General features: G+C 42.8%; 3 protein-coding genes and 1 long non-coding RNA gene across 17 annotated transcripts in view; 3 read left to right on the top strand and 1 right to left on the bottom strand.

Moving 5' to 3' along the window:
* Nucleotides 1-2,038, top strand: part of LOC309521111 (immunoglobulin lambda-1 light chain-like) — a 603,006-nt gene extending 600,968 nt beyond the window's left edge. For all 11 annotated transcript variants that reach the window (XM_082203442.1, XM_082203446.1, XM_082203445.1 and 8 more), the window contains exon 4: nucleotides 1,495-2,038. In XM_082203442.1, the coding sequence (XP_082059568.1) occupies nucleotides 1,495-1,814 (320 nt within the window). In that variant the 3' untranslated portion in view covers nucleotides 1,815-2,038. The remainder of the gene's footprint in view (nucleotides 1-1,494) is intronic.
* The window catches only part of LOC309521173, a 225,924-nt gene extending 215,179 nt beyond the window's left edge, over nucleotides 1-10,745 (bottom strand). The window contains exon 1 of the long non-coding RNA XR_014214519.1: nucleotides 10,734-10,745. This is a non-coding gene — a long non-coding RNA (uncharacterized lncRNA). The remainder of the gene's footprint in view (nucleotides 1-10,733) is intronic.
* LOC309521126 (immunoglobulin lambda-1 light chain-like) overlaps nucleotides 1-11,795 on the top strand; it is a 593,187-nt gene extending 581,392 nt beyond the window's left edge. The window contains exons 3-4 of the mRNA XM_082203482.1: nucleotides 6,497-6,534; nucleotides 11,236-11,795. Coding sequence (XP_082059608.1) covers nucleotides 6,497-6,534; nucleotides 11,236-11,555 — 358 coding nt within the window. The 3' untranslated portion in view covers nucleotides 11,556-11,795. The remainder of the gene's footprint in view (nucleotides 1-6,496; nucleotides 6,535-11,235) is intronic.
* The window catches only part of LOC309521127 (immunoglobulin lambda-1 light chain-like), a 593,349-nt gene extending 573,552 nt beyond the window's left edge, over nucleotides 1-19,797 (top strand). For all 4 annotated transcript variants that reach the window (XM_082203486.1, XM_082203485.1, XM_082203483.1 and 1 more), the window contains exons 3-4: nucleotides 15,879-15,916; nucleotides 19,238-19,797. In XM_082203486.1, the coding sequence (XP_082059612.1) occupies nucleotides 15,879-15,916; nucleotides 19,238-19,557 (358 nt within the window). In that variant the 3' untranslated portion in view covers nucleotides 19,558-19,797. The remainder of the gene's footprint in view (nucleotides 1-15,878; nucleotides 15,917-19,237) is intronic.
* The last annotated feature ends 6,647 nt before the right edge of the window (nucleotides 19,798-26,444 follow it).

The raw sequence follows: 26,444 nt of genomic DNA on the forward strand, positions 1-26,444 counted from the left end.
AAAGGAGAATGTTAGCCGCTTTGAGACTCCTTCGGGTAGTGATAAAGCGGGATATCAAATCCAAACTCTTCTTCTTCTTCGTAAGCTAATTTTTTGGGGGGAGATGTTCCCCCCCAAAAAAAGCTCAAAAACTTTGAAAAACAAAAAGGCAACCCTACTTTGGACCAGATCCAGAAAGGCTCATTGTATATTCTTTAAATTACTTATGCACAATGAACATAGGTGCTGACTCCCTGGGCCCCTGGGTGCCTGAGCACCCACAAAATTTCCCATGAACGTACTGGGCACCCACAAATTTCAGTTCCAGGGCCATGCACGCTGGATGGCACCCATGGCCTCAGGCAGCCACAGTCCTGGGGCCAAGTTTGCACTCCTGACAATGATAGTTCACCATGGGTACAAGAACAAATAAGGTGCTTTGTAGATCTCTCCTTTGCTATGGCTGTCAGTATAAATATGTGAGTTTAAAAGGGCATATCAGGCAGGGAATGTATATCCCAGTTCCTAAGCAGCTCTCCAGTTTCTAAATTAGTCTTAACTTTGTTTTATCTTTGTGTTAATTGGTTTTAACTCATCAATATTTTATAGAGCGGAGATGAAAGGACAGAAGTTCAGGAAGTTTCTCAAAGCCCTAGAAATGTCAGACTATGACCCCAAGACCTTTTGCATGGAAACCAAGCTCTGCAGCCTCTCCCATTAGCATAGATGTATGATCTACAACTCTCTCCCATGTGCACTATGGTATTCTAGTTGCAGATATTCCTAACCAGACTCATGCACTGTAATGGGGAGGAGAAATCTCTGAATAAACTCTTCCTCACCACGGCTCAAGGGTGCCAAGAATGGCTGTGTTGCTTCATAGACCAAAAGACACAGGTTCAATTATGTGTATATTGCACAACAGTATTTTCTGTGCTATGAAGCATTAAGGTTCGGTTCCCCTTGGCAATTTTCAGAGAATCATGAAGAGGTCGAAGGGGTCTTCAACCACACTTAGTCCAACTTACAGCCCAATGGTTCCTCTTTCTAAAAATAGATGGTTTCAGGAGCCACCATTTAAATTTGCTCACAGTGATTCAGAGTAATGCAGGAGTATTATGGGAAATTTAAATGGCAGCTCCTAGTTTCTGACACCATCATCACATGGAGCACAATAAATCTTTTAGGATACATCCATATGATATATTAAATCGTGGTGCACTCTGAGAATATATAATGCATAATAGCAGTTAAACAGAGAAGAAGGCTTCACAAGCAACAGTATTACAAAGTTTCTTGAGGCTGGAGGAGAAGAAAAGCTTTTGGAGGAGACTTACATCAAAATGTCATGGCTTCCAGATAGTCAAATGTCCTTACAAAACATTTCAGAACACAACTTTGGGGGAAAGAGTCAGATAGCGCTTCCTTTATGAAATCAAATAAATTATTACATGTGTCAGATATTTAATTCCCCCCGAGACACGACGCTTAACCAGATTTCCCCTTGACTTCCAGGTCAGCCAACAGTACCTCCAACAGTGAACGTCTTCCCACCATCCCCAGAAGAACTGAAGAGCTCAGACAAAGCCACCCTGGTGTGTCTCATAGATGGCTTTTACCCAGGTGTTGTCCAAGTTACCTGGCAGGCTGATGGCACCCCCATCTCCTCTGGGGTGGAGACAACCACGCCCACCAAGCTGAATGACAAGTACGCGGCCAGCAGCTACCTCAGCATGAAAAAGTCCGACTGGGAGAGCTATGAGGCAGTCATCTGCAAAGTGACGCATGAAGGGAAGACCGTTGAGAAGGTGGTGAGGAGATTGGACTGTGCCTAAAGGCTGGATGGGTCTGTTGAGTTCCTCGTGCCTCCAACAGCTGAGAAGATATAGTCCTTTCATATTCATATTCTCTGATTTCCTCTAATGCTATGTTGATCCATCAAGTCTGGTTTCCTCCCTTATGTTGTACCATTCCCCACACCCCCTTCCTCTTTTCCCTGGAATCCCCTTTGTATGTTGGCTTATAATGTTTGCAAATTAATAAAATGTCATACATTTCACTGGTATGATTACTTTACTCACTAACTTATTCCAGGTACTTCAAACAGGTTGTATTCATGGTTTCCTGTCATATTACAGAAGGAAGTGTGCTCTTACTCAGCCAAAATACACTCAACCAGGTCTGTGGCTGATAGCAGCAGCAGTGGTAAAAGCAGTGTGATTTCATGGGAATGTAGGAAGCGGCCTTCTCCCAAGTCAGCCCAGTTGTCCATCTAGGTGGGCAATTCTACACTGGTGGGGTGTGGCTTTCCTGGAGATCAGGCAGGGTTCTCTCTTAGTCCTACCTACCAATTTAGGTCCTAGAAATGGAAAAGGTCAATTTCGGTTCGGGGTGCATCCCAGATTCCTTTCTGGTGGGTATTTCAAACATTCCCAAACCTTACTTACAATCTGACATGTTCTTCCTTCCAGTCAGTGAATCACTCATTGCATTCAGGATGTTTAATGAAGAGGTTCTAGGCTCTAGTGAATTAAAATCACAGGTTTCTCCTGAGTGTAAGAGAAAATAAAATAAAATAAAATAAAGTAAAATAAAATAAAATTCCATAATCACTGGGAAGCTTTTAGCCAGTACCTTATCAATATACCCACTAAATCAGCAGACATGGAGTAAAGGTAGAAATCTTTCTACCTTGTGACTCAGCTGTGGCCCTTGAGTTGTTATAATTCCCATCATCCCTGACCATTGGCCATGCTGGCTGAGTGGGATGCAAGCTGCAGTCCCACAGCATCTGCAGGGCATAAAGCAACAGCTATGGGACAGGATTTTGGTAAGCTTCCCATTTCCTCCATCAGACTGCAGTCACCCTGCCTATACCATAAAAATGCATCTCCCGGTTTTATGCACATTACTGTCATGAGGTAGCCCATGAAGAAAGTGCCACAGCACAACTTGTTGCCAGCTTTCTGCACACTCCTATTTGAATTAGGCTACCTGGGGCGATGTCAGGGACTGGGCAGAGAAGGAATGGTGGAGACTGCCTCCCCATCCTGATCCCTCCAGGGAGGAGGAAGAGGAAGACACTACAGTGGTACCTTGGGTTAAGTACTTAATTCGTTCCAGAGGTCCGTTCTTAACCTGAAACTGTTCTTAACCTGAAGCACCACTTTAGCTAATGGGGCCTACTGCTGCGGCCACACCACTGGAGCACAATTTCTGTTCTCATCCTGAAGCAAAGTTCTTAGCCTGAAGCACTATTTCTGGGTTAGCGGAGTCTGTAACCTGAAGCGTATATAACCTGAAGCGTATGTAACATGAGGTACCACTGTATAAATCTAGAACAGGGGTTTGAAGGAGGTCACAGCACAGAGGCAGAGGAGGAGGGAGGCAGAAATCAGGGGAGAGGAAGAGACAGGACCGGAATGGCAGCTGGCTGACACAGTGTCTTTAGAAAGCATCCCAGACCCTTCATCTCCCAGGACCCGCGAGCCTTAAAAGCAGGAGATCGAAGAGTTCAAAGACAGAGGGCACATAGCAGCACCCGTAGAGGAGATGAATGAGGAAGTGGGAGAGATGGGGGTGGAGATTCACTTGGAAGAACACCATTATCCAAGAAGATGGGTTCTATAGCTTCTCTCTGTAATATTGAAATAAAAAAGGACAGTAAGAAACTTTTCCTTGTCTTTATACTTTCCTGGACAACCAACCAGGAGCTGCTGACAGCAACCTGACAGGGGGAAAGGGGGAGAGAAGGAGATACCCACGTCCTTGGAAGATGTTTATGGCTGCTTGTGAGCAATATGTACGCAATGGGTACCAGGAGTGCCAACTTGACTCCGCGACTGTGGGTGTCTGGCACCATAGGTGCAATGAAGTGATCATGGCCCTGGCACAGAAATTTGTGGGTGCCCAGCCCCTTCATGGGGAATTTTGTGGGTGCCCGGCCCCTTCATGGGGAATTTTTTGGTTGCACAGGAACCCAGTGCACCAGGGAGCGAACCTATGATGGGTATCAAATGTCAGTGAGTATCAAATGGTGAAGGATTTACACCAGCTCAACAAGCAGGTCTTTCCTTAGCCAGCTCCCACTTTTTTATTTCCAACCTGTCCATGGAGGGTCAGCTTCCTCCTCTTCAGTCTCAAAGTTCTCCAGCTGCTGCATCTCACCTCTCCTCAGCATCCAACTGGACCCTACTTAAGCCAGAGTTCTCTTGACCAAAGTTGTCTTCCATTCCATGCCTACATCTCCTAAGGTAATGGCCTTCCTCATGCTCACAGATTCACCCCCATAACAATGAGCAGCCCCATCCCCCAGTTTCTGCCAACAATTGACTACTACGAACACGCACAACAGTGCAATTATGACCAAGAGGCCTTCCGCAGCATCATTTGTTTATTACAGTCTGTCTATGCCATCTAGGCCTGAACATATGTAAGCAGACATGGTCCAAGCTACCTTGCTGACCAGGTGACCATGGCTGCACTTCATGGATGGTTCAGCAGGTAAAGTCTCTGCCTTGGAACTAATTGCCACTCAAATGATATACATAAATCAGAATAATAAAAGCAATCAGTTTGTGAGTATCGGCTTTGCAGAAGTCTGCTCCTGTTGGCTTCTATCTATGAAATCCATGCTGACCACAAAATCCATGGTGCAGTGCAATTCTGATCAAAATACATTTGCAGGGAAACTTCCCAGGCCTGCATTATTCCACACAGAAAGTTGGACAGTGTGCAAATGAGAGAAGTCAGAAGCCATAGAAGCAATCGAGAGTTTTCTTCTACCCACAAATCGTAAGTGCCGGATTATGTGGAAGCATCTCTGTTTCACCCTGAAGAAATGAAATTCATTGGCACCTCTCAAAATTCAATAACAAGCTCATTTTTAAAAAATCAGTGATAACTGTTTTCTCTGAAACATACCTGTAGCTGATTAGGGAAGTTCATATTTAAGCTCCAGTGCATTGAGTTTAATTTATAAGAAGACAAAGCTTCACTGCTTACAGATTAATTCACTTGTGAGGACTCTTGTAAGAAACAGGGCCAACATCTGCTGCTCAAAATAAGGCAGTGGTATCAATGGTTTGGTTCTCCTATAGACATCTAGTTAGGATGACTAAAGCAGAGGTAGACAACATGGTGGCTTCCAGATCTTTTGGACTACAGTGCCCATCATCCACAGTTAGGATGGCCAATGCTTAGGGACGATAGGAGTTGTAGTCCACAGGAACTGAAGGGCACCACAGTGCCTTCCCACGGACCAGAGAAATTCATCTCTAACACTCCGTACATTTAGAAATGAATAACTTGGAACAGAACTACTTGGAAGTCCAGAGATTCTTCCAGGTACTCAGCACAGACTGTATCTGCCTTGCCCAGAGATAAGCCAGGTAAGTATGACATTTTTCTTCCAAAAACATAATGCTATGTACAATATTTCATTGCATGTTCTATTGACTTTAAGCATTCTTTAAAACTGTATTTGAACCGCTTGTTTGGACTGGTGTTTGTATACCGCTTTATGAAACGTTGGATTTCTGGGGAAAGCAGCTTATAAATCTATTAAAAATAAACTTCTTCAGAATTGGGGGAAAATATGTCACCGTGGCGCTGTGAGTTAAACCAAAGAGTCTAGGACTTGCCGATCAGAAGGTCAGCAGTTCGAATCCCCACGACGGGGTGAGCTCCCGTTGCTCGGTCCCTGCTCCTGCCAACCTAGCAGTTCAAAAGCACGTCAAAGTGCAAGTAGATAAATAGGTACCACTCCGGCGGGAAGGTAAACGGCGTTTCCATGTGCTGCTCTGGTTCGCCAGAAGCGGCTTAGTCATGCTGGCCACATGACCCGGAAGCTGTACGCCGGCTCCTTCGGCCAATAAAGCGAGATGAGCACTGCAACCCCAGAGTTGGTCACGACTGGACCTAATGGTCAGGGGTCTCTTTACCTTTACCTTATGTCACCATAACGACAATAGCAGTTCTCCTATTGCCCATTCTATTCCCAAATGGGATAGCTGTCCCATTGTGAAGGAACAGCAGGTTTTTGTCAAGCTGTGTGTCACTGTGGCTCGTCTTCGGAGGAGGGACTCACTTGACTGTCCTTGGTAAGTCACCGAATTTACCAGTCCTTTCCACACCTGTGGCAATGTTTTAACTTTTCCATCACTTTTGCCCTCTTTTCCTTCTCCGGCTGTCATTTACTTTACAATGAGAATTTACTATAAATGGTATTTGAAATCCTAGCCAGAGCTGAATTGTGCAAACCCATTTTGCAGGTTTCTCCTTTCCTCAATAACACTGGAAAGTTAGGGGTGGGCAGGGATTTCTTTTCCTTAGTCTAGGTCATTGTGACATTATTTGGGGTGAAATATATCAAAATATCCTTGGTGGCTGAACCATTGGATGCAAAAGATGGTAAAGAAGTAAAACTGGGCTATAATGTCACTGTAAGTAAAACAGAAGTTGTCCTATTACACATGTGAAGGAACAGCAGGTTTTTGTACAGCTGTGTGTCATTGTGGTACGTCTTCGGAGGAGGGACCTACCTGACTGTCACAGGTAAGTCGCGGAATTTATCACAACCCTTTCCATGCCTGTGACAATATTCTAACTTTTCCATCGTTTTTGCCCTCTTTTCCTTCTCTGACTGTAAACCTGACCTTAGGGCATTTGTAGTTTAGTTTACAATTAGCCTTTAATAGAAACTGTATTTGTAATCCTTGCCAGAGCAGGATGTCGCAAATCTGTTTTACATGCCTCTTCTCTCCTCAATAACACCGGGAAATTATTGGTGGGTCATTGTGACAATCTTTGAAAATATTTCTATCAAATTCCCCATCTCAGCTAACCTTGACATAATCTTACTGTTGGGTGCAAAAGATGGCAGAGAAGTAAATTTGAGTTGTAGTGTTCCTTCCAGGTACCCAATATGATTTATGAGGAAGGTTGAATCAGTTTCCAATGGTGCTCCAAAATCCATATTAGTGCAAGAGACCAACCAAAATGTAATAAAATAGTGTGGAGAATCTCAGCTTTCCAGTCCATTCTGGAGAACTGATAAACTTGCAGAATGCCTTGTGACATTTGGGCTGGGTTTATAAATGTATGGTCCCACTGTAGATTTCTGAATTTTTCTTAGGAACTAATGTGGCTCTCTTCACTTTTTCTATTTTGCGTCTTCCTATCTAGAATCATAGAACAGATTCTGTTCAAAAGAACTGTTTTTTGTTTTGTGAAACTCAGTAATCCACAGACACAGGCTGCCAAATGACTTTTTAAAATAAAAATCTGAAGATGTTCAACATTTTGTTGATAGTTAAATGTAGCCACGTAAAATGTAAACCGCAGTCTACATATTTCAAGAAAACTGAATGGGTTTTTCGGAGAAAGTTGGAGTGACGGTTTTGCAAGAAGGCTAAGAGAGATCTAAACTGATATATCTAGAATCAGACCACCTGAGATTTAAGGGGCATGATGGAATCAAATGCAACAAGCTTCATTTTTTAACTAAAATAGAGGCACAGTAGGAGAGAGAATTAACCCATTTCCTTATTTCTTTAGTCTCAATTCTCACACCCTAAACTTAATGTTGGTCTCACTGGGGAAAAATACGTGGGTACTTTTCTACCTTTGTTCAATTTTTTATTTGCTAATATAAAAGGAAGGAGCAAAGCTAAAGTCACTAGGTTGTATCAAATACTAGTCCTGTTTGGAGTAAACCAATTGCAGGCATAAAAGACTTACATTTTTAAAATAAAAATCTGAAGATGTTCAACATATTATTGATTGTTAAATGTAGCCACGTAAAATGTAAACCACAGTCTACATATTTCAGCAAAACTGAATGGGCTTTTAGAAGAAAGTTGGAGTGAGGGTTTTGCAAGAAGGCTAAGAGAGATCTAAACTGATATATCTAGAATCAGACCACCTGAGATTTAAGGGGCACGATGGAATCAAATGCAACAAGTTTCATTTTTTAACTGAAATAGAGGCATAGCAGGAGAGAGAATTGACCAATTTCCCTATTTCATTAGTCTCAATTCTCACACCCTAAACTTAATGTTGGTCTCACTGGAGGGGAAATTTTTTTATTTGCAAATATAAAAGGAAGGAGCAAAGCCAAAAACATTAGGTTGTATCTAATACTAGTCTTGTTTGGAGTAAACCAATTGCAGGCATAAAAGACTTACGTTCACTCATTTCAGTGGGTCTTTTTGGATTAAAACTGAGTTGCATGCTACCCAGCTGGCACTGGCAATAAGAATATTCCATTAATCCTAATGTAAATATAAATATAGGCAGATTTACAAATAGGTATATAAATGATACTGATCATTATAAGCCATGCATTAAAAGGGAGAAACCCCATAGAGCTCTTCAGACTGCTGTAACACCTTCAGACCTAGAGGGGTTTAACAATCAATTTGTCTCCCATGGGAATTCTGGGAATTGTAGCTCTGTGAGGGGAATAGAGGGATCCTAAAATCTCTCCGCAACCTTTCCAAACTACCGTTCCCAGAGTTCTTTGGGGGGAGCCATGGCTATTTGGAGTGCTTTGATCCTATTTTAAATGGGTTGTGCAAATGGGTCTATACAAAGAGGGGTAAATCTGCTTGGAGATGTGTGTAAGTTGGGGGGGAAAGATGGTGAACGTGAACTGATTTGAAAAAAACGGGAAATGGAACTTAAGCCCAGGAAAATAAGAAACTAAAATTGACCAATTAACGTATATCTGTTACCTGACTACAACACCTGCCAATAGGATGCCTTATTCAGAAGTGCTTGTTCTTTTTCTCTGACAATGGTTGAAATCATATTATTATTATATGGATAAAAACCCATGCTCCTATTCTGCTTTCAGTGGAGCCATCCGCTAACATATGAGAAGGGGACAGAGCTTTCTCTGATTTACCCCACCCAACTGAGGTCTCCTCTGGCTTAAAATTCATTCCAGATGGTTGTGGGACCCTTCTGAACAGTGTGAGGCAGTTAGCAGCGAGGGGAAGGGGGAACCAGAGAAAAACCAGCTCCCCGTTTTTATGTTTAAAAAAAATAATAACTGGAAGGAATTTCACCTCGATGATTTTTATCATCCAGATTCAGAGTTAATACTTGTTTACAGAAGTGAAATGCTGTCTTTCCCCTCTATATGGCTGTGCCAGTGAGCAAAAGGGGCTTGGGCTCCCAAATGGGCAGAGTGCTGCTGCACTCTGTTCATGCTTGTGAGCTTCCCATGGACACCCAGCTGATCACTGTGAGAGCAGAATGGAGGACTAGATGGGCCATTGCAACCCTGATACAGCAGACCTCTTATTTTCTGGTGCTCTTGGAGGCCATTTTGCAATACCCGTTGCCATGGATCAAAAGCACAGAGAGGGCTGTTGCTCTCGGAATCTTTTTGCAAGCTTCCAATAGACATCAGGTTGACCGCTATGAGCACAGTGTCCCAAGCAGATGGGCTTCTTGCCTGATCCGGAAGGGCTTATCTTATTGACTTTAAAATATTTATGTGCAATGAAAGTTCACCCCCTCTGAGAGCAAACAGGGTGCTTTATTGATCTCTCCTTTGCTATGGCAGTCAGTATAAATATGTGGGCCATTTCCCCAGAAGAATTCATAATTTTGAACAATCCTTTGTCCTTAAGAACAAGTGACCAGTCCAAATTGTGCATTGACCTTGTCCACTACTGACCATGTCAGGGAATGGGTAACATAGTAATCCTCTACTTGTGCCCGGATACTGTGACACCAGAAATCACATCAGCCCTGGCCATGCTTAATGGGGCTGTCACCGACTGGAGAGACACAGATTCCACATCCCTGCTTTATGCTGACTGGCAGCACTTGCAGTTATGGGATAGGGAGATCTGAACAGCTTTCTTCTTTCTTTGGCCGAGTAAGATTGTCTTCCATAAACACAGTTTTAAAAGTGATTCTGTAAGTGACTATGGAGGCCAAATCTGGATCCACAAGTCCTTCTACAGTGGAGACATGGGTTTCCAGGTGGGTGTTGGTCATGGTGAGGGTTTGCCGAACGTGCCTTCCTCATAGCATGTTTCTCCCTTTCGTTCTGAGTTTGAGCATCTTCAAAGTCCACAAGACCTTTGGTAAAAGCTGTTCTCCAACTGGAGCGCTCGCAGGCCAGTGCCTCCCAGTTGTTGGTTATTATACAGTGGTACCTCGGGTTACATACGCTTTAGGTTACATACACGTCAGGTTACAGACTCCGCTAACCCAGAAACAGTACCTCGGGTTAAGAACTTTGCTTCAGGATAAGAACAGAAATCGTGCAGCAGTGGTGCAGCAGCAGCAGGAGGCCCCATTAGCTAAAGTGGTGCTTCAGGTTAAGAACAGTTTCAGGTTAAGAACAGACCTCCAGAACGAATTAAGTTCTTAACCCAAGGTACTACTGTACTACATGTTTTTATATTTGCCTTGAGAGTCTTTAAATCTCTTTTGTTGACCACCAGCATTGCACTTCCCATTTTTAAGTTCAGAATAGAGTACAGTGGTACATCCAAGTGCAAATGGTTGGATCCCAAGGAATTCGCAACTGGAGGTGCAGCTACTGCACATGTGTGTGGCACCGTTTAGCGCTTTTGCACATGCGTGTACGGTGAAACCCGGAAAAATACTTCTGGGTTTGCCACGTACATATCCCAAAGGATATGTAACCAGAGGTCAATGTAAGCAGAGGTACCACTGTAGTTGCTTTGGAAAATGATAATCAGGCATCTGCACAAGATGATCAGCCCAACTTTGCTTCTTCCAGTACACTGGCCTGTCTTCCCAAATGAAGTGTAAAATTTGACCACATCTCTCTAGTGTCTATGGTGTTCTAGATGTGGATATTCCTAACTGGACTGATGCAGTCTAAACTCTTCCTCTCACAGATCACCACAGTTCAGTCATGCCAAGAATGCCTGTGTTGCTTCATAGACCATAATATATTTTGCATGGGTTGAATCATGTGTTTGTTGCACGACAACATTTTGGGTTGCTATAAAGGAATACGACCTGGTTCTCCTGGACCTTTTTCATAAAATCATAAAGAGCTGTAAGACATCTTGTAGGACACTTCCAGCTCAAAGTATAGCTACCAAATAGTAACAGGTCCTTCCAAAACATTTCAGCACACTACATTGGAGATCTGGGTCAGATAGTGCTTCCTTTATGAAATCAAATAACTTATTACATGTGTCAAATATTTAATACTCCCCTGAGACACGACACTTAACCAAATTTCCCCTTGATTTCCAGGTCAGCCAACAGTACCTCCAACAGTGAACGTCTTCCCACCATCCCCAGAAGAACTGAAGAGCTCAGACAAAGCCACCCTGGTGTGTCTCATAGATGGCTTTTACCCAGGCATTGTCCAAGTTACCTGGCAGGCTGATGGCACCCCCATCTCCTCTGGGGTGGAGACTACCACGCCCACCAAGCTGAATGACAAGTACGCGGCCAGCAGCTACCTCAGCATGAAAAAGTCCGACTGGGAGAGCTATGAGGCAGTCATCTGCAAAGTGACGCATGAAGGGAAGACCGTTGAGAAGGTGGTGAGGAGATTGGACTGTGCCTAAAGGCTGGATGGGTCTGATGAGTTCCTCGTGCCTCCAGCAGCTGAGAAGAAAGAGTCCTTTCATGTTCAAGGGGGCCAAGTTTATTCTCTGATTTCCTCTAATGCTACGTTGATCCATCAAGTCTGGTTTCCTTCCTATGTCGTTCCCCTCCCCACACCCTCTCCCTTCCTCTTCTCCCTGGAATCTCCTTTGTATGTTGGCTTATAATGTTTGCAAATTAATAAAATGTCATACATTTCACTGGTATGATTACTTTACTCACTAACTTATTCCAGGTACTTCAAACAGGTTGTATTCATGGTTTCCTGTCCTATCACAGAAGGAAGTGTGCTGTTACTCAGCCAAAATGCACTCAGCTCAGGTCTGTGGCTGGTAGCAGCAGCAGTGGAAAGAGCAGTGTGATTTCATGGAAACATAGGAATTGGTTTTCTCCCAAGTCAGCCCAGTGGTCCATCTAGGTGGGCATTTTCTACACTTGTGGGATGTGGCTTTCCTGGAGATCAGGCAGAATTCTCTATATGAGGTGCTTTTTTCTGGGGGGACGCAGGGGGACGCATACCCCTAAACATTTTGTGAATCTAATGGGAGAAGAAAAAAATTAGTTTCTTCTCTAGCACAGTGAATCATCTGTTCCATTGCTACCCCCAATGGCGGCCTTTTGTCCATTTACTGTGTTTATTTTTCTCAAATTGAACTATAAAATGGTGATTTTCTTGAGTCAAAATGAGAGTACCTCTAAACAGTTTTTTTTTAAATAAAAAAGCACTGTCTATATTTGACCTGTGATCCTTTCCAATGAGCAGTGCTTTATCTAAACAGGTTCCAGTGCTAGAGGAGCAGAGCTACATAATGCCTCGGCAACCTTTTTAGTATTATTATTGTGATCAACTGACCCTTTCAATTGTGTGGTGTTTTTTTTAATGAATTGGCTTCCTTTGCCCAGTGGAAGTTGACTGGTTGTCGTTCCACTCCATGATTCATTTCAGGTGGTCTTTCAAACATTCCCAAACATTGCCACTGGCCTGCCATCTTCTTCAAGCCACAATATGGAGAGTGGTCCATTTGGGTCCATAGGTACAAATGGAGCCCTGGTCCACCAACCCTGGCCCACCAACCTCAGTGTCCTCAGGAAGATCCAACCTGCCTGCCTTCTGTACAACCATTCAACAGATGGCTCTGCCTCTACTTGGCTCCAGTCCTACTTTCCACCCAATCAGTTTCATTGCTCTGATTGCTTTAGGGAGGCAATATGAAGAGCCGATAGCCTCCAGCGAATGAAAGTCATAGGTTTCCCTGAAGAATAGGATAAATTCTTTTAAAAACTGCTTTATGTATGTCTAACTGCTTCTGAAGACCATGTGGAATGATTGGTATAAGAACAGTATACCTGAAGGAGCGTCTCCACCCCCATCGTTCAGCCCAGACACTGAGGTCCAGCTCCGAGTGCCTTCTGGTGGTTCCCTGCCTGCAAGAAGTGAGGTTACAGGGAACCCATCAGAGGCCTTCTCAGTAGTGGCACCCGTCCTGTGGAACACCCTCCCATCAGATGTCAAAGAAATAAACAACTATCTGACTTTTAGAAGACATCTGAAGGCAGCCCTGTTTAGGGAAGTTTTTAATGTCTGATGTTTCATCACTTTTATTATTAATAATAATATTCTGTTGGGAGCCGCCCAGAGTGGAAAACCCAGCCAGATGGGCGGTGTATAAATTATTATTATTATTATTATTATTATTATTATTATTATTATTATTATTATTGCAATGACATACTGAAAAAAGTGACCTGCTTACTGTGCTAGCATAAATCCTGGTTAATAATAATAATAATAATAATAATAATAATAATAATTCCCGGACACCACTTTGGTACTTCCTCTTTCCCCATTTTCAGAATGAAAGGTAACTCCTGAACAGAGATATGAAAACTTACAAGAAGAAAAGTGGAAAAATTGAGGAAACTCATTTCCCCAGAAATATTTCCAAGTTGTTCTTTCCCCCTATTTATTGCCCCCAAAATTGAAAGGAAAACCACAAAAATTGGTAGGAGGGCAATTTTTTCCATATTTTTTTCCAGGTCTTCACATCTCTAGTGCTTCTGATGTAAATGTCCACCTCATCTGTTATCCTGTTTCCCACAGCTGGTAGTCAGGTGGCCTTCAGGGACAGCCAGGTATGCTTCCAGGAAGCCCACAAGAAGGCAACTCTGAGGAACTCTACATTAGTTGCTAGCAGTGGGCACTTCTACATGTAAATGAGAAGACAAATATTTTCTCCCTCATCAGCCTTCTCCCTCCCCTGTTTTTCTCACATCCACACTGCTCCATGACAAAACCCTTCCGCCCCAAAGGAGATAACCATCCGCTTCATTTTGATACATCAAAATAAGAGAGGGTCTCCAACTTTAATTTCAGCCTACTGTTGACATCCACAGGAGACTACAGAACCCATGATACAGTGCAACTGTGATCAAAATACACCTCCACAGAGCCTGTGTAAGGCAGGGAATGGAAGCCAGAACCACCACAGCAGAGGCAAATAACAAAGCATAGGTTCCAGCGTTTCTCTAATCAAAACAGGGACATCCTATTCCACAAGAGTAATTTTACTATTAATATCCTTCCCATCTGACTGGGTTGCCCCAGCTACTCAAGGCAGCTTCCAACATATATAAAAGCATAATAAAACATTGAAGATTTTTAAAAGAAAACCTTCCCTATACAAGGCTGCCATAAGATGGAACCGCGGGTTGGATAACTCAATTCCCTTCAACATTTCTCTGATGAAAATAGGGATGTCCTAAGGAAAAGGGGCCTCTTTATGGATCACTGCCTTGTCATGGCAAAGGGGCTTGAATAATTCAGTGTAGCTATGAGTTATGGTGTGCAAGGCCACCCAAGACGGACAGGTCTTAGCCGAGAATTTAGACTAAATATAATCCACCTGGAGAAGGAACTGGCGATCTACTCCAGTATTTTGCCAAGGAAACTCCATGGACATAAAAAAGGAGTAGCTTTGAGAAGAAAGTGAGAGTTTCCAAGGCATGCCCTGGTTCATGGGATCATGGAGAGTCAAACACAATTAAGATGACTAAACAACAACAACAAAAGGAAAAGGGAGACATTCTGGGATCAAAGCAGAAACCGGGGTGGCTTCTGTAAATCCAGGGCTGTTCCCTGGAGCGACTGACAACGTTATTTTTAAGGTATTTTAAATGGTTTTTCAAAGGGTTAAGATGTCATACTAGCTGCTCATTACAGGTAAGTTCCTATGTATTGTCAAAGAAACGGTTCAATGCCTTGAGTTAATTTATAAGAAACTTTTGCAGCATAGATAAAACTTCACTGTGTGATCTCTTCTAAGAAACAATTTCTTCATTAACTGGATGTGTTACTGTTTCCCAGAAAGGTAAGGTTGCCTGACTATTCATTCTTTGGGAATTCTGATGCAAACTGATATGATCATTGGCCCCATGGACTAAGGTGCTAATTAGTCATCTTTGGATTTTGTGTTTCTCCAAATTTTGCGATACAGTTCTTGGCTTAAAAAAAGCAAGGATCTGCATCTTAGCATCAAATCTGTTTTCAGAAATGCATGATTTGAGAGAAATATGTATATTGGAAAAAATACGTTCAAAATTAACCATGTTTGTGGCAAATTAAATAACAATAGCAATTGTAGATTAATGTGGGAAGGGGACCAAAGGGACTTACAAATGGAAATGGATTTATGAATGAATATGGATCTATGAATGGACATGGACAGGAAATAAACTGACCCATTCATCCCTAGCACTGGAAAATTGGTTGGATAAAGGACTTCATCTAACATACTCCCTGCATCCAAGAACAGACTGTCTGGGCAATGGAAGATCTACAACCAGGAAGATTTACAAAGAGTCACGTACCGGTATTTTAAAAATAACTGTCATGGTTTGATAACAGGATCTTATCATCGTCACCCCAGAGATAGGTTTGTTTTGTGTGTTTTTTTCAAAAAAGAAATGCACCATTGCCTACAACTTCTTTGGAAACAGTACAATCTTCTTTTAGAAAATGCATACCATTGTTTATTGCCCACTGTCAGGTCCTGTGGCAAGAATGGAGAAACATTGTGGCCCTCTGGACATGACTGGACTCCCAGCTCCTGCCAATGCAAGTCAGCATGGTCAATGGTCAATGATGATGGAAGTCATAGCCAAGCAAGATTTTTTTTGGGGGGGGGGGGTCCCAGGTCTGCCTACTCCTCCCAGATGGACTGAGGTTCTGTACCATTTCACACCTGTGAGGGAGGCAGGTTTTTGTACAGCTGTGTGTCACTGTGGTGGGTCTTCGGAGGAGGGACCCACTTGACTGTCACAGGTAAGTCACCAAATTTATCCTGAATCTTTCTGTACCCGATGCAATATTCTAATATTTCCATCATTTTTTGCCTTCTTTTCATTCTCTGGTTCTGGATTGACTTCTGGGCTTTTCGTATTATATCTACGCTGATTCTTTCAGCGAATTGTTAAAAAACCAGGCAGTGGGTTAAAAAAAAATCCTATTCGCTGCATGTAGAAACAAAGATAGATCGGTTTAATCCTACTTCTCGGGTGATGGGGCGCGTCAATGAAATGTCTCTATAAACTCTGTCAGTCTTTCCCACTGGGTGGAAATTATGTTCGAAAACTGAGTTTGAGTTCTGGCATCTCCTATACAACTGGATTACATCTGATGGGATTCACTGATTCTGCTATTAAGAATCCTGACTGTGAATGAATAAAAATAGAGTAAAATAGATCGTTTATAAACTTGCAACAAGCTCTTTTTAAATATTCACTGAGAGTTTCCATCTAGATTTTACTTTAATGATAGAAACTATGCAATTGTTTTTTCCAAAGTTGAACTGAGTTTTGTGAATGACACTTCATTAAAATGAAATGGTAGATCTTATTCTACTTTTTTTTGGGGGGGGTATTCTGAGAAATGCAATCCAAAATCCATAACAATAGCACTGTTGAAGTCTATACAACTGCACTGGCAGAAGTAGACTATGAATTTTAGACTTACGCAGTGATTTTAGCGAGATTGTAGGAAAAGAACCACTTTATTGAGTGCATACAAGCGTATGCAAAACCAAAATATTAGACTCTGGGATGCCATAAATTTTAAAGACACCCAATTGTTCAAATTGTCATGTCGCCCTCTAAGACATCTAGATGAAATCAGTCTTGAAGATGGAAATCAGGAGCCTATTATAACTATAAGAGAATACAGGTGCCTGATTGCCACCATCCAAGCCGATTTCACAGATGTATTAGTTTTTTCACATGTTGACTTGAATCCGCATGATCTAAGTGTTTGATCTCAGAGCTAATTCCTCTGAGCAATGCTATTCTAAAGATCTGATATTCTGAAGTAGGCTGGGTATAGAAGGCATTGGAGTCCAAGCATCCTTTCTGAGAAAGGTTCGCTGTAACTATTTTTGAGCTTCCACAATGTCACCACATTGAATTATTTTCAGAGAGGTTTCTCCAAGAGAAACTCTTCTTAGATTGCACCCAGAATTGTCCATCAGTTCATTGCAAGGATGGGACAACCTGTGACTCCTCCAGATTTTTCTGGGCTGCAGCTTGCAATAACCCTGGCCATTAGCCATGCTGGCCAAAACTACGGAGAGTTGAGTCCAACGACTCAAAACAGGTTCCCCCTGTTTTGAAAGACTCCTTTTTTTAGGGAGAATGTCTTCTTCCAGAATATAATAGTGATTCCATGGCAGGAGTAAGTGGCAGAATCCAACCATTCCAATGCATTTACTGGAATCAAGTCAACATATATATATTTAAAAATACATCTGTTGGGGAAAACCCTGCTATAACGTATAGTATTCTCTTACAATTCTGTGTGATACCAAAGCTAATTCCTCTAGGACATCCTTTTTTAAAGATCTGATCTTCTAAGAAGGGCTGAGAATATGGTCAGTGGCGATGAGATTATGATAACAGATTACTAATTCACAAGAGCTCAGTCCATCATCCCCAATTGTCCCTAGTTACCAGTGATAGGTATGGTTTTCTGATGTCTGTTCCTGGTCAATGTTTCCTGCATTTGTCCACATAATAACTTTGGGAGATGCCTTATTGAGCAGTTGGATGTGAAACCCGTGGCCCTCCAAACATTGTTGAGCTCCAGCGCCTATCAGCTGCAAATGCTTAGAGATTATGGGAGTCATAGCCCAACCACATCTGAATAACCAGAGCTTTCACATCCCAGTATGAGAGTATTCAGTGTTCAATGATTCAGCTTCCTCCGCTGTAGAAGTTAGCTTTATGGATGGACGTATCTTGTGCCCATATAAGTACATTGGTCTTGGTTTATAGAAGTACAACAAAGTTGGCCAGGGGGGTGGTATAAGTGAGAAAAATATGAGGAAAAACTTGGAGAAACTGTGTCTGTTTAGCTGGGACAAGAAAAAGCTGAGCTGGGGTATAAAGAACAATATCTGAAAGGCTATCACCCAGAAGAGGAGAAAAGCCTGTTCTCTGGTGCCCCAAAGGGCAGATCCAATTAAGTTTGCAGAAAGATAAGCTTCTAGTTGGTGAGAGAAGTTTAGCAACACCAACCAGTTATGTAGAGGGTTTCTGATTTGTTGACCATCATAAAGGGGATGATGATGTAATTACCTATAAAGATGGTGGGTCTTCAAGTGTAGGCTGGACAGAGTTCTGCTGAGATCACTCTAGCTCTGGATCTCCTGCAGCAAGCAGGATGTTGGACTAGGTAACCTGCAGGAGCCCTTCCATAATTCCCCATTCTCTATGGCTCTCCAACTCTATGATTCTATAGACTTACACTCCATGCAGTGCTCAGCTTGCCGCATTAACCCATTAAGCAACTATGGAAGCATATATTGAATCACCCACTGACTAGGCAGTGGAAGCTGGTCCATTTGGGTCAATAGGGTGCTACCCCATCAATCCCAGTGTGCCCTCAGCCAGCGCTCACATGACTGCTTTCTTACTTGCAACCACTACGGGGGTGACCCTGGCTGTCAGCTTTTCCTCCTTAGTCTCAGTGTTGCCCTTCTAGTACTCAGCAGGGAAGAGGATGGGGACAAAATTAGAATGAGTTGGCTTCGCCTGTCACTGGTTCCAGCTCCACCTAATATTGGTCTCCCTTGCTTTCTGCTGCACCAATCCCAATGGGCATCACTGTAATGAAGGCAGGTTCTCAGCATATATCTAAGCAGAAGAGTATATTTAAGCAACCCTTCTACAACTTAAATTAATCCAGCAGGCAGATTGTCCAGCAATGTGCAATGGTGAGGAACAAGGGGAATGGCTTGGCCAGCAATGGGGTGTTCCAATGAGTGTCTGCCAATTCTTATTTCTGAGCTGCCGAGGGTAAGTTAGACTCAGTGTCGTATATCAGTCCAAAAGGAAGAACAGGGTGTTTCTGAAACACACTCAGAGTGTCCTGCTCTGATTACAGCACAACCAGGACCTACACTCTGAGGACTGGGAGACAGCCTTCCCAAACTAGAAGACATGACTTCCAGAGGCGTTTGTTTTTTAAACAAGGAAATAGGATCCGATTGCAATTCCTTTATGAAATCAAATAAATTACGCAATCCCATATGTCTCTATTATATAATATTCCCCTGAGACACAACACTTAACCAGATTTCCCCTTGACTTCCAGGTCAGCCAACAGTACCTCCAACAGTGAATGTCTTCCCACCATCCCCAGAAGAATTGAAGAGCTCAGACAAAGCCACCCTGGTGTGTCTCATGGATGGCTTTTACCCAGGCGTTGTCCAAGTTACCTGGCAGGCTGATGGCACCCCCATCTCCTCTGGGGTGGAGACAACCACGCCCACCAAGCTGAATGACAAGTACGCGGCCAGCAGCTACCTCAGCATGAAAAAGTCCGACTGGGAGAGCTATGAGGCAGTCACCTGCAAAGTGACGCATGAAGGGAAGACCGTTGAGAAGGTGGTGAGGAGATCGGACTGTGCCTAAAGGCTGGGTGGGTCTGATGAGTTCCTCGTGCCTCCAGAAGCTGAGAAGAAAGAGTCCTTTCATGTTCAAGGGGGCCAAGTTTATTCTCTGATTTCCTCTAATGCTACGTTGATCCATCAAGTCTGGTTTCCTTCCTATGTCGTTCCCCTCCCCACACCCTCTCCCTTCCTCTTTTCCCTGGAATCTCCTTTGTATGTTGGCTTATAATGTTTGCAAATTAATAAAATGTCATACATTTCACCGGTGTGATTTCTTGACCCACTCATTTATTCCATCTCCTTCAAACAGGTTGTGTTCATGGTTTCCTGTCATATTACACTCTGTGCTACACAGAAGGAAGTGTGCTGTTACTCAGCCAAAATGCACTCAGCTCAGGTCTGTGGCTGGTAGCAGCAGTGATAAAAGCAGTGTGATTTCATGGGAATGTAGGAAGCAGCCTTCTCCCAAGTCTGCCCATTGGTCCATCTAGGTGGGCATTTTCTACACTGGTGGGCTATGGCTTTCCTGGAGATCAGGCAGGGTTTTCTCTTAGTCCCACCTACCAATTCAGCTCCTGGGAAATGGAAAAGGTGGATTTGGGATCAGGATGCATTCGCATCCCAGAATCATTTCTGGGGGGTATTTCAAACATTCCCAAAAATCCCTTCCAATCTGACATGTTCTTTCTTCAACTCAGTGGAGCTCTTGTTGCATTCAGGATGTCGCCTAAAGGCTGAATGAATCCATTGTGGGCCTCATGCCTCCATCAGGGTCCTTTCTTCCTCCAGGGGACCAATCTGTCCTCTGATTTCTGCTAATGCTACGTTTATCCATTAAGTTTGGTTTCCTTCCTATGTCGTTCCCCTCCCCACACCTCCTCCCTTCCAATTCTCCCTTGAGCCCCCTTTGTCTGTTGGCTTCGAATGTCAGCACATTAATAAAATTTCGTACATTTCACTGAAATAATTTCTTTACTAAGTGACTTTTCCACGTAAGCAAGTTGATTTACAGCAATAACAACCATACATTCCTACTTTGTGGGAAGAAACATCCCCTTACTCAGCCAAAATATTCCCTGTCTACTCCTTAGTATATTTGGAAGCTCAATTCCTACAGCATTGCTTTAGAAACAGGGAAAGAAATTGTACCAGGCCCTACTGCAGCTAAAGGATGGTCCAATGGAAGAGGAGCAAAGCCGTAGCTGATTAGCAGAGCACCTCCTTTGAATGCAGAAGGTTTCTGTTTCAATCCCCAACACTATCTCCCAGGAGAGCTGGGAATGTCCACAGTCTGAAACACTGGCAGTCAGTATGGACAATACTGAGAGAGATACACCAATGGTTTGACTTGGTTGAAGGCAGCATCCTGTTTAAAAGGAGATTGTTTGGGTCCAGGTTTCATTCCAAGGAATTCCCTGACACTTGATTTCACACACACACACAACTAGGTGTGACCTGGAGGGGAGATGCAACACAGGTATGGCAGGGCTGTGGTGCCAGGCAGTTAGCCCCACCCCCTTGAGGTCATGTGACCCTCCCAGCCCCTGCCAAGAAGAGGTTGAACTCTTTGCAGCAAGGGGCCTTTTGTACCCATGCATGGAGGATACTGAGCAGTTGAGAACCCTGGTTGCTCATGGTTCTCCATGGTGCAAGTAGCCTCTGTGGGTACCTGAGAATCACCACTACAAGAAGTTGATGTCTTCATGAGAGGGAGCTGGAGAACCATAAGACCTCGGTGGATGGGGGGCCAAAGTCAAAAGTGGGTGGAGCAATAAATATACAGAAGACGAGTTTCTGCACATGGTCATGCATCCCTCTCTATCAAGCAAGAGTCGTTATCAGACTACAAGGTCCAGTCAGGCTAAAACGCTCCAGAATAGTGTGGAGCAAGGGTGATGTGGAGTGTGGCTTAGGGTGTGGTTGGAGAGGGGTAGTGGTATGGAAAAATCCCAAGGGCCAGATGGAAAAACCTGGAGAGATGTATTTGGTCCCTGGGCCTGAGATTCCCTACCCCGTAACACAGAGACATGAAAAGAGCCCTGCTGAATCATGTCCGTCTAATAGATAGCCAGATACATCTTGGAAGTCCACAATGAAAGCAACATATGGGGACTCTACATTTGTCAGAGACAGTGCACGGTCCTATATCACCCACAGGAAACATCAGTTCCCTGCCCATGTGAAATTAGCCTTCTTCCTACCTTCACATCCAGCCTAAATCTTCTGATGCAGGTCACTGGTCCCTCATGGGAGAGAGATGGGAAAGGGGGAACATAGACTGGTGCAAAGCAAACATTGATGCACACCATATCAACACCTGTGGGGAAATAGGTGTGGTCGCAGAACTTCAGGTTTGCTCTGAAGGGGGAATGCAGATCTCAGAACAAATCTTTCTTCCTCCTATCCACTGGTTCCTAACACAGATTCAAACACTGCAGTGAGAAATGGGGTATTAGAGCAAGGCCCATACTCACCGGAGCAATGGAATATTTCTGAAAAGTGCTGCTCCATAGGATGAACATCACTTTCTTTAGGCAAGGGGTGGGTAACTTGCAGCCCTCCAGATGTTATTAAACTCCCATCATAATCTACAACTGGCTATGCTGGCTGGGGGCTGATGGGGGCTGGAGTCCAACAACACCCATAATGAAGCGCAAGTATGATCAAAATTCACATCTATATTGTTTAGAGAGGAAGGGTTCCATTGGAAAGACAGAATCCACTGAAACAAGGTGGGATGTTAATTTCTCTCTCCCAATTTATTCCTTAGTTCTAGCACCATTTCCAGGTCCATTCTGTTTTAGTTGAAATTTAGCGGTGTAACCCTCCAGAACCAATTAATAAGGCATTTTTTTACACTGATTTCTCAACACCCCCACTGCAAGTTAAGGAAGTTAAAGGAACGGTCTAGTGCATTGGGTTAAATTTATAAGAAACTGAGCATAGACAAAGCTTCACTGCCTACAAGTTCATATTTGGGACCTCTTATCTTGTAAGAAATGTATTCTACATCCACTAGCCAAGGTGAATCTTTGGTACCAGTTCTATGGTTCTCCTGCTGACAACAAGCTAAAGACCACATCTATAGTGCTACATCCTCTAAGGCAACGATTCTGGGTATCAGAAGAAATACCTGAAAGACTTCAGTGTGGTAGGATACCTCTGCAGTGCCACAAATCCAACTCAGTGGTGTAACGTTGGAAAATGTCAATCACTTCTCCTACATGGGCAGTTATCTTTCCACAAGGGCCGACATGGATGCCGAAATCCAGCATCGCCTGAGCTCTGTGAGTGCAGCTTTCTCCTGGTTGAAGTGCAGAGTATTTGAGGACCAGGACATTCACAGGGAAACCAAAAGGCTTGTTTACAAAGCTATTGTACTACCAACTTTACTGTATGCTTGTGAAACATGGACCACTTATAAACGCCATCTCCAACTTCTCGAAAGTTTCCATCAATGGTGTTTCTGGAAATTTTTTACACATCCCTTGGGAAGACAGGCGAACTAATGCCAGTGTGCTTGAAGAAGCAAAGAACACCAGTGTCAAAGCAATGATTCCTCAACATCCACTTTGTTGGGCTGGTCATGTTGTGCAGATGCCTGATCTATTCTACTCTATTCTCAACTTAACAATGGAAAGTGTAATGCTGATGTTCAACAAAAGAGGTTCAAAGACTCTCTAGGCGAATCTAAAAAAAATGTAGTATAAACACTGACAACTGGGAAACATTGGTCTGTGAGCACTCCAATTGGGGAGCAGCCTTTACCAAAAGTGTCATGGACTTTGAAGACGCTCGAACTCAGGACGAAAGGGAGAAATGTGCTAAGAGAAAGGCACGCTTGGAAAATCCCCACCATGATCAACTCCCACCTGGAAACCTATGTCCCCATTGTGGAAGAATGTGTGGATCCACAATTGGCCTCCACAGTCACTTATGGACTCGCTGTTAAAACCGTATTTATGGAAGACGATCTTACTCAGCTATAAGTGATCGCCAACGAAGAAGAAGAAGATAGGATATACTATGAATGTTTGACATTATTATGGATGACTGCTTGGCAGGGGGTTGGACTTGATGGCCCTTGTGGTCTCTTCCAACTCTATGATTCTATGATTCTATTCTATGATTCTAAAGCATCCGTCCTTTTCTGCTTCCAGTCAGGTAAGAATAATACATATTCAATATGTCATTAACTACAGCTTCTTTGGAAGCTGAAGGTATTCCACTTTGGAAAACCAAAAGTTGTTGTGCCATTGTCTGTTCTTCTGTCATGTGATATAGGTGTTGATGTTCTATTCCAGGAAATAAGGTCAGGTTTTTGTACAGCAGTGTGTCACTGTGCTCATCTTTGGGATGAGGGACCCATCTGCTCATCTCTGGTAAGTCACTGAATTTTTCATGTTCCTTTCCTTTTCTTGGATAATATTCTAACATTTCCATCTTATTTTATCCTTTTCCACATATTAAACTAAGCTCTACTTAGAGCAGACCCATTGAAATTAATGAACCCAGCACCATTGATTTCAATGGGTCCACAGTAAATATGTATTGCATTGGATATAACAACCAATCATTCAATCCAGGCAAAGGATCAGAACAAAATTCAATTTTGTTTGCATTTTAATGAGAAACTACGCATTCCACACTTCTCAAACCAACATGAGAATTGAGGCACAATTATCCTTTCAAAATTTTCAAATTTTCAGAAGCAGTCCTCCAACCAAATAATGTGTGCAAAAATTATGGGAAAGGTCCCCCAAAGGCATATTTTCATGACAGTAACATTAACAGATGCATCATATTAGGGAAAATAAGTTTCAAAAAATAATAGTGTTATTCAAACCTGCATACAAAAATGTGTGTATTGGGATAAATTCATGCTAAAATGCTGGTGAATTTTCAAGAGGAGGTTTTTTATAATAATAAATTTTATAATAATAAAAAAAACAGCCTCAAATTGCTGGGGAGAACTGAACTGAAGATTGAAAACAATGAGAAACCCAAACTCACAAATTCTCCCATCCCTAATCCAGACTGAATCTTTGTCATAACAATATAAATTTAACTGAAGCCAGACCAAAACGTTCAAATCCCATCTTTCTATTTTACCCTTCTCCCCCACTCCCAAAGTTGAGGAATTTACTGTCAAAAGAATTGGGGTATCCCACCTCCTTTTCTTTGGGTGGGCCAATGAGATAAATGTCTGCAGCTCTCTTCTGTGGCTACTCTCAAACACTTGAACACATTCCTTTCCGTTGGATGGAATATGCATCAGAAAAGCAAATTTGAGTGATATCATTCTACCAAAGCAACATTAGAAAATGCAAATCCTGGATCATGCGGGCTGGATTATTTCTGCTGAGAAAGTCAAATTCTTTTATTCCATCCGTAACCCTTAGCATTTTAAAATAGAGTAAAGTTAAGGGATACCCTCCTTTATTTATTTTATTAGATTTATCTAATGCCCTTCATTTAAAAAAAAAATCTCAGGACAGTTTACAAACTTGAGAGGGGACAATCCTATGGAAAGATTCACTGGGACAAGCAGTTTAGGATGCAGTGGATCTCCAGCACAGCTGGCTGATTCCTGGCACAGCTGGGCTCAGACATCCTTAAGTCCCCAAACCTGGCTCAGCGTAACATCCTCATTCTAGCTCAACCAGAGCTAGGCTGACTGAGCTAAGACTGGTGAAAGTCCTCAAAATGGGACATTCTGGAGGCAGGAACAGAGGGAAGAGGACTTAGGCACTATCCTAAGCCAGGAAGGAAGAATCCACTCGTGCAAGGGGATGAGCGTATTCTATGATTTCTTCCTAATGCTCTTTGGATCCATAAAGTAATTCAGAGTGGCACAGTTGTGAGACATTCACCTGAAAAGTGATGTATGAAAGGCAGAGCACTGAGAAGTATGTAACAAGATGGACATGTTCTTAGATATTGGAGGTCTTTATGGATCAAGCTAGCATTAAGAGGAAATCAGAGGATGTGCTCAGCTCCCTGAAGGTACAACTTTTTCTTCCTGGTTGATCAGGAAGTTGTACCTTCAGGGAGCAGAGTACAACCTCTGATTTCCTCTTATTGCAAGCTTGATCCATAAAGTCTGGCTTGTTCTCTAGGCAATTCCACTCTCCACACGGCCTCCTTTCTCTTTGGAATAATAATAATAATAATAATAATAATAATAATAATAATAATAAAATTTATACCCCACCCATCTGGCTGGGTTTCCCCAGCCACTCTGTGCAGTTCCCAACAGAATATTAAAGACACAATGAAACACCAAACATTAAAAACCTCATTAAACAGGGCTGCCTTCAGATGTCTTCTAAAAGTCAGATAGTTGTTTATTTCCTTGACATCTGATGGAGGGCGTTCCACAGGGAATCCCTTTTGTATGCTGTCTTCTGATGGTAGCACCTCCATAACATTTAATACATGTCACTGATGCCATTTCTTTAGCAAGGAAACTCTCCCAGTTCCTGCAAGTTGTTTTCATTTCAAAAGAAAAAAGACTTTGGTGTGTGGGACAATATGGGGAGACATGTGTCCACAGGTGCATCGATGCTTTAATTTCCTTTAACAGAAGTGTAAACTTGAAAGGGAATGTAAGACATGTGGCAAGAACATCCATACTCTGATGTTTGCTGAAGGTGTTACAGTTTATTGATGCAACAGAAAATAATAACAAAAACTGTAGGTAGGTAGGTAGGTAGGAAGGAAGGAAGGAAGGAAGGAAGGAAGGAAGGAAGAAAGAAAGAAAGAAAGAAAGAAAGAAAGAAAGAAAGAAAGAAAGAAAGAAAGAAAGAACAGCCTGCAAGCCCACCCGGTCCAATATCATCTTCCCCTCTGTGGCCAATATTGGTGCCTCTTGCAAGTTGAGATGCAGGACATGAATGTAGGAAGCCC

The sequence above is a fragment of the Podarcis vaucheri genome (genome assembly GCF_965113315.1).
Source record: "Podarcis vaucheri genome assembly, chromosome: 16".
NCBI classification, from domain to species: Eukaryota; Metazoa; Chordata; class Lepidosauria; order Squamata; family Lacertidae; genus Podarcis; species Podarcis vaucheri.